The sequence below is a fragment of the Apis laboriosa genome, unplaced genomic scaffold (assembly GCF_014066325.1).
Source record: "Apis laboriosa isolate Shangri-la unplaced genomic scaffold, ASM1406632v1 scaffold42_cov153, whole genome shotgun sequence".
Lineage (NCBI taxonomy): Eukaryota > Metazoa > Arthropoda > Insecta > Hymenoptera > Apidae > Apis > Apis laboriosa.
The window spans coordinates 377,895-386,391 of NW_025223257.1; the positions used below are offsets into that span (position 1 = coordinate 377,895).

General features: G+C 28.6%; 2 protein-coding genes across 2 annotated transcripts; both read right to left on the reverse strand.

The window, feature by feature from the left end:
* Nucleotides 1–52: 52 nt before the first annotated feature.
* Nucleotides 53–3,471, reverse strand: LOC122716204 (T-complex protein 1 subunit epsilon). Its single transcript, XM_043939078.1, has 7 exons — nucleotides 3,257–3,471; nucleotides 2,356–2,780; nucleotides 2,087–2,279; nucleotides 1,478–1,747; nucleotides 1,005–1,190; nucleotides 443–761; nucleotides 53–374 (listed from the first exon to the last, which is right to left on the reverse strand). The coding sequence occupies exons 1-7, from the start codon at nucleotides 3,362–3,364 to the stop codon at nucleotides 241–243; spliced, it is 1,635 nt and encodes a 544-aa protein (XP_043795013.1). The 5' UTR covers nucleotides 3,365–3,471; the 3' UTR covers nucleotides 53–240.
* Nucleotides 3,472–3,835: 364 nt separating this feature from the next.
* LOC122716077 (prohormone-3) lies at nucleotides 3,836–8,046 on the reverse strand. The gene is made up of 6 exons (XM_043938798.1): nucleotides 7,906–8,046; nucleotides 7,392–7,589; nucleotides 6,891–7,017; nucleotides 6,658–6,807; nucleotides 6,376–6,464; nucleotides 3,836–6,292 (listed from the first exon to the last, which is right to left on the reverse strand). Exons 2-6 carry the CDS (start codon nucleotides 7,563–7,565, stop codon nucleotides 6,140–6,142), a joined length of 693 nt encoding a protein of 230 aa, XP_043794733.1. The 5' UTR covers nucleotides 7,566–7,589; nucleotides 7,906–8,046; the 3' UTR covers nucleotides 3,836–6,139.
* Between the last annotated feature and the right edge of the window lie 451 nt (nucleotides 8,047–8,497).

Below are 8,497 nucleotides of genomic sequence, written 5' to 3' on the forward strand. Positions count from 1 at the left end.
TTGTATATACTACTAATAAGAAATTAAGGAAATTAAAAAAAAAAGAAATAAATTTTGACGAAAGTAAAATTATTTATTTCGTATCACAATGCTGTTACATAAATATCATTTTTATACCGACGATAAAATGTTAATTAAATTTAATACATCAATTAGAAATGTGAATGAAGCTTGGAAGAAGCAAGGAAGGTGAAATATTGAAAAATCCAATAATATTGGAATAAAAAATATGCAATTTCTTTAGGCAGCATCGCCGGCATCACTAGGTGAACGTATATCATCAATTTTAAGTATCATTTTGACCAATTGTGTAGCTAATAAAATCTGTTGTGTTTTACTCGTCAATGTTTCGATAACATTTTGTGCTCGCATATCTGAAAAAATAAATAATTATTTATTTCTACATATTATAACGAAAAATGATTGCAAGTTCAATACGTACCATAAGTGCCACGATTTAAGCAATCTACACCAAAAGAAGAATTGTTTTCAGCTATTTGTGCTGCTTTAATATCAGCTAAAGTATTTACAGGTGAAAGGCCAGAATTTTCAGCAAGTGCCATAGGTACAGCATCCAAAGCTTCGGCAAATGCACGGAATGCATATTGTTCCAAAGTACTGATCTTATTAGCTTTATCTGCGCATGCCAAAGCACAAGAAATTTCGGCAGCACCTCCTCCATATAAAATTTTCTGATTTTTAATTACATTACGAACTGTACATAATGCATCGTGAATAGCTCGTTTTGCTTCTTCAATGATCTAAAAATATAAATAAAAAAAATTCATAAATTGATATATTTATATTAAATAAATAAAAACAATAGAGTAAAAAAAATGTAACATTAAAGAAAAAAGTTCAATTAAATTGATTCAAATTGAACAACAAAATAAATATCATAATGTTTTATTCTTGCAAGGTGTCTGGTCAATTAGATATATCTGAATATCATTGAAATTCTCCTTGCTTTCATTATTTTTATAAGAATTCTAAAAATTACTTACCATTTTATTTCCACCACGGATAAATATGGTGACTGCTCGAGAATTTTTACATTCTTCAATAACAAGCATTCGATCTTTAGTAGTACCAAACGTTAATTCTCTAACAACGCCTGCATGACCAAGTTTCTCTGGTGTCAGTTCTTCAAAGCGAGGAACAATACGTCCACCCGTAGCGATAGCTATTAACTGAAAAAATTTAATATTATTTTACGATTTCTTTTTTAATTTCTTAAAAGAAATTAAGCCTTCAGGATCTCATAATCTATTGGTCATTAGAGTTATGATAAAAAGAACATAATTAACTAATATATATATAAGAAAATTTTATATTCATTCTTACAATAGAGTACTAATGATATGAAAAAATTAAATTACGAAAAATTAAATTAACTTATTATCTTAACTTTTATGCTCTTTCATTGCACTTTATCATTATTGGGCAAACAAAATAATCATATAAAACCAAAACTTACTTCGATTTCTGGGCCACCAACCCATCTAACAGCAGGTAATTCATTCTGAAGAAGAAGATGATTAGCTTCATCATCAAATCCCCATTGACAAATGGCAAGTGTTGCACCAGCATTTTTAACCCTTTTCACCATTTCAATAAATTTTTCTTGTTCGTATTCACGTAATGCTCTATAATCATCAACTGAAGTGACATCCAACTTATGCTTAGTTTTTGGTTTGGGAGGTTCAAATGGGCATGTTAAAATAGCTAATTTAACATTTTCCAACCTCTGAAATATAACAAACGATCATTTATTAAAAATTTTATTATCCAATAAAATATTTCATTAAAAAAAAAAAAAAAAAGAAAAAATGCCTTCAGCTCTCATAATCTTTTGATCATTGAAGCCACTGTGAAGATCAAATTATTCAATAGTTACTTGAACAGAGACTTTTATTTTTTTCAAAAGTTAAGAAAATATAACTAAAGAAACAATTTAAAGTCCCAAAAACAAGTAAACTAAAAAATTTATTTGAATTTTCACCCTTCTCTGTTCTCTTTTTCATCATCAGGCAAAGTAAAATATCTTTTCAAATCAATACATGTTATTTTTTTCAACTAATTATACCTTAGGCATTTGAGGATGGCTAAAATCTTTATCAATAACAACACCACGAACTAGAACTGTATCTTCCAATCTGCCTCCAACTTTCCCTTCTATTTTTATTAATTCAAAATTTACATCACGTGCAACAGGATCTAAAACTGCAAATACAGCATTTACAGCTATTTCTGCCATTTGTCTGTGACATTTATTGATGCTAAAACAAATAGAGAAATAATTATTCTTTCTTGTCCATAAATTAAATTTAAATAATAATAAAATATTTTTCTTACATTTTGGAACCAAGACTGGTCATTGCAATTTTTATGTAAGGTTCCAGATTATCTGGAGTACCTTCAAAATCATGTACAATCATTTTCAAGTGATCTGTTGCACATTTTGCTGCCATTTCAAAACCATCTGCTATTCTGATTGGATGAATTCCTTTATCTAGTAATTGCTCTGCTTGTTCTAAGAGAGCACCCGCTAAAACAACTACACCAGTAGTGCCATCTCCAATCTCATCATCTTGGGATTGAGACAATTGAACCATTAGTTTTGCAATTTCATGATCCACATCCATATTTTTTAAAATTGTTGCTCCATCATTTGTTACAGTAACATCACCATCAGAACTAACCATTAGTTTATCAAGGCCCTTAGGACCTAATGAAGTTTTCAAAATATTGGCTACATCACGAGCTGCTAAAATATGTGACTGCAAATATTCAACATTTATTAAAGATATTATTAATGTATTTTACAAAACATATGAAAATAATATTATTGAATAAATCTCAAGATTCTACTGAAATTATTTCATAGAAGCCATAATATCCATATATGGATAAAAATCATTACCAATGAAATTTATTCAATTCTTTAAATTATTGAAATATTAAATTGATTAAAATGAAAAAAAATTATAATAATAATTATAAGATATAATTTTTAAATATGTGTAATATATTATTAATTTAGATTTCATATTTTTATAATATTTCTAGCCGTTTCAGAATAAACTGGCAAGCTTAAAATGTCGCCATGCCGTTTCACGTGGTCAGTTTAATTAATCGTTAACAAAAGTTTTTAATTTTTTTAGTTCAATAGAATCATGAGAAAATATCAAGAAAAATTTTTTACTACTTTTATAATTGAAGTGAAAAAAAAGTTATTTAAATAATATAAGAATACCTTGATGGCATCAATACCGGTTAGGCGTTTTTGCTTTTCCTGGTTACGAAGAATAATAAAAGGCCGACCGTATTCATCAAAGGCCACAGTACCAGGTATTGCAGTCATTTTGTTCCAAGAAACTTGGACTTTACGTTTAAAGCAGTTATAACGAAAAGACTTATAAACTTACAAACTTACGTTTCTTTGTCGTCAAAACTACGCGACCATTTTGTTGCCCATAACGGATGTTCATAAGCATGTAGTGCCATCTATTCTCGAATATTCTGGGTTAGGTATATTTGAGGATAAAACTTGAAAACAAAAATTACTATCATAATCTACAAATTTTTTTTTTTAAATTGTTTGAAAAACCTTTGGAATAAATAGTTAGAAAGATGTAATCTTTTATTGTAAAAGATAAATAAATAGCAAAAGAAATATAACATATTTAACTCTTCTTGTTTATTCAAATTGTATAAAAATTTAATAAAAATTTTTTCAAATATTTGATTTAAATATTTCTAAAAGATTTAATAAATAAAAAAAATATATTTTATAGAAATGATGAAAAAAATGAACAAAAGATAGGTTTAAGTATTTTATATGCATCACAATTTATTTGACATTAAACTATTACAACTTTGTATTATAATTTTGAACATTACATATACATAGTTATAGACATATAATTATTTTGGAATTAATTCATTTAATGAGAGGTACTTTCTTTTAATTCCAGGCCATATTGCCTGTAATCCCTCAATGTGTCGTACGTTCAAACAATATGAATTTTGTTTAAATTTTTCATATTGGAAGGAACTTACTATTCTATATGTATATATATATATATATTATTTTCATTCATTAATTTTCTTCTTCATTTTCAAATAATAATTACTGAATAATAAAAAAATACATGATAAATTAAATACATAGAAAGAAATTAATATGATAGTAGAATATGATAGTAAATTAAATTAGAGTTAAATTTCACGCATTAGATATTCAGTGAGTTGATTTCTTATAATTGCAAATTAATCATCTCGAAAATAATCGATTAATATGAGATTACGCACGACGCATCAGAGAATAATTATATTTCTAATTTTATAATTATATGTTTACGGAAAATATATGAATATATAAATATGTATATGATGTTTAGGTATACATATTGATTAAAGATAAAAATATAATTTCAATAAGATATATCTCATAATATATAACATTCACATTTAAAACTTTCTTAATGGATTAGGCATTCATATAATATATTAGAATTCTCTTATATAATAAAAGATCAACGCTGGAAGTATAATATCGTGTAACGAGAAATATGTTTTCTTCATTTTGTGTGTTTGGACTCTCGACTAGCATTAATAGCATAGAAACGAGGAGTTGTCCAAATTTCGCAACAGGTACTTTACGCATCAAATAGTTCTTCGCGACAGTGTTTAAAATAACACTGCGGTTTCTTGTAAATTACAATTATAACATTTGCTTCATTTATATTCTTTATCTTCATAACTATGTTCGTAAGTAATACTTTCTTTCATCATATGTATCTTTTAAAATCTTGATTCTCATCAACATTTAACGTAACATTTAACGATTTTCATCTATATATCCAGTTTTAATTATATTATATTTAATAGGATATTTAATAACATTTAATGCGAAGCGATTAACTCCACATTTTTAACGTATTCAATAGAGCGATTCCCACAAACAATATTTAGAGATTTCCACAATAAATGTTTAATCGAGTAATTCACATTTGAATAAGTTTTTCTACTAAAAATCTACGTACATACGTATCTCTAATAATTTAGAATCTAGACTAGCAAAGCAAAACTTTATTGCTGTATCTTTTAATTTCTTTCTCGATTCGCGTTAATTAAAATGTTTTGCTTTTGGTTACAGTATTACTTATTGTTAATAATATAATTACATTTGTTAGACACCGACGAAGATTTTGAAAACTCTTCAGATTAAATGTTCGATACAATCGAGCAAACTCTCATACGCGATTCACGTGTAGACATTAACATTTATGTAATAGTGTAACATCATTTCAATGTTTCAACTTTTCCTCGTGAAAAATATATAATTCTATCATTGATATCAGGATATTTGATCTCTTTCTGAGAATTAGAAAAAATTAAAATATATTATTTTCTGTGCGTTTGAATAATTCGAGTAGATATCTTAAGAATAAATTTAGGGAACTTTATTCAGGAATTTTTTAAGATCGTAGATTTCGATAATGAAATAAAATGAATAAGTACAGAGTGAAACAAGTAAAAGCTATTTTTTTTTTTTTCAAAGAACTCTCAACAAAATTTTACTAAAATCAATTTCTAGAATTATGATTTTACAATTAATATATAAAGTACAATTTTTCTAACATTTCTATCACTATTATCATTTAGATCCCAGCTATTCAATTCCTATCTATTTCGTAAAATTTTAATTTCTATGTTTAACCAGACGAGTGGGAAAAAAGTAAGAATAGTAAAAGAGGAAACTTCTTCTCTTCTATCACACATCCATTACGCATTATTCATCGATTATTAAATTCAATTTTTGAAAACACGCTGTATAATTCTTTTCACTAATATTTAATAATACCTTATAATCTTATAAGACGGACTATTCTGATATGTATCGTATTTTTTTCAGTCGTAATATTTGGAAGAAAACAATCAAAAAGCGCGTTTGTGATTTCTCCACTCTTGACAGACTTACGAACATCGAAACAATTTAGGAAATTTCGAAATAACAGACTTACATCTTAAGTTTTTTCTCGTTTTTTTTTTTTTTCAGTGTAATGACAAGAGGGATTCGATTTATCTAGACACGCCTTTCATTCTCACCAGTTCATGAGGAACAATATAGCTTTTAGGCGAAGGGAGCCTTAAGGGAACGTTTAAAGATACGATTTCCCTGTCCAGTAATCCGTTTTTCGCCAGAAGTATACTGAACGATCGATTTTATTTGGTCCGTTGCAACTGGTCCGATGCAAACCAGAGGATCTTTGAAATACGAGCAAACCTAGTGAGAAGAAAGAAGATTCGTAGGGATGATAATCCTTCTGCGTAAAAATATCTCATGTTTTTATCTTTAAATAAAATTACCTTTCTTGGCGTTTGTCGATGACGTCTCTGAAGCTGACAGCATAAACCGCGACTGATATCGCATTCCCCGGACACGTTACACTCCTCATCTGTGTAATTAATTAAAAATAGGATATTCTATATAATTAGAAATGGAATATAACGTATAGTTCTTACGTAAGAAACGATTCATTTGACGTAGTTATTTTATCGATCATCTTTGAATTTTTGTCGCGTAAAGGATATTTTCTGACCGGTTAATACATCGATGACGTCACTTGCCATAGATTTATCTTTACTTACTATATAATTTGTTGGAAGTTATCGGCACCTGACACGAACGAGTTTCGCTACCGGCAATTTCGGCGCACATTAAACCAGTTTCGCAATCGTTATCATTCCTGCAAAGTTCTCCCTGCTTTTGCCCCAATTCAAAAACGCAATGACCAACATCTATAATTCAAGAAGAGGAATTTCCAGTTTGCGTCTTCTAAAAATCATTTAACAATGGGGGAAGAACGAAGAATGATAGTTACCTCCATCGACATTCATGCAAATAGAACCCGGACAACAGTGCTCGTTAAGTGTACATTTTCTTTCATAGCATGGTATAACTTCTTCTAGAGAGTCATACGAATATCCATAACTGGTAGATAATGGACGCTTGAAATGAAACGCATGATATTTTATTATTATTATTATTAATATATGAAATAGAAAATAGAAGAAATGATGGATAGCATGTATATCTTTTTGATTTGTACATTAGAAATGAGATATTTGAAACAATTTTTCAAATTTAAAACAAGCCATCGGATTAATAATTGATTTTAATGAAAATTTAATGATATTTCCCCTGATATTCTATCGTTATGCAAATAAATGCGTACGTGAAAAGCGCACAATTCTATGAAAATAATATATCGATCGTACACCGGTAATACTGCGGCAAAGTTGCAAAGCAGTTTTATTTGATGTGTGAAGATATCTCGACATTGGAGAAAACTTGGTTGGTTGATAAAAAATTTTGTTCATACCTGATACAATCCTGATTTGCCTATATGATCACCGTGACTACCGTAACCAAGATTCGATAACATTTCTGGGCTGAAACGATTAAATAGACCACCCCATGCCTCGACACCAAAGTGCATCGTGCTTATTAGAGCAACGACGGTCAATGCAACACACGTGTACATTTTTTGTCCCATGTAAGTATATCGCTCTTGAAACCTCTGAAATTCAAGTAATTTTCAAATAAAGATATTTCAAATCAAACGTGTAGCATCACATAAAAATTTCTCAACGATAAATATTTTACATTTCCATTTTGAAATTAAATAATTTTTCCTTCTTTTTTTTTGTTTTTGTTTACAGAAATTAAACTGACGTTGACAAAAATTATTAACAATGATAAAAAATAATGAAAATAATGGATATTTTCATGACAGTTTTCAAACATTTTTGTTCGTAAGTTGAAACAATTTTACGAAAAGAACAGGCAAGTATTCCTTTGTCGGTTTTGTAAATTTAAAAAATTCTTAAACTTACGAATTTCTTCACTTGCTAGTATTTCTTTGTAAATCGACCTGGAAAGATCAACTCTTGTCTCTTCTCGGGATCAACAAGTCCTCAATGAAGCTTGCTGGAGGACTGAGTCTGAGCCGTGCTTGCATTAGCAATCTATACTTCTACGTTGTTCCGGTTTCCCTTGTACAGGCTTGTGCAAACATCCGCGCAAGCGCATCCCTTGACTTTTTTTACGCACATGACCTAGGTACCATTTTATTCATTCAGATTTTAAGCTCGTATTTTAGTTATTTATAGATTTATTTCTCTCGTTAAATGATGAAATGGATAAATTTTTTTTTTTTACAATATAAATTTTCAATACAAATCTTTGCAAGTTTATTCTTTAGTAAATTATGAGAACGTAAACGCGAAATCAATGGCAGAACTATTCTCTTCGTGTTTACCCTGGAAATTTTCCTGGAAATTTTGTTTGCCTCGTAAATGCAATTTCAATTTAATTAACAATCGTGCGTATTGTATTCGCAAATATCCTTGGGGGAAAATATGATATGTAAAAATATTTTTATAAATTCATCTTGAAAGAAAAGATTTAATGTGAAAGATTTTAACG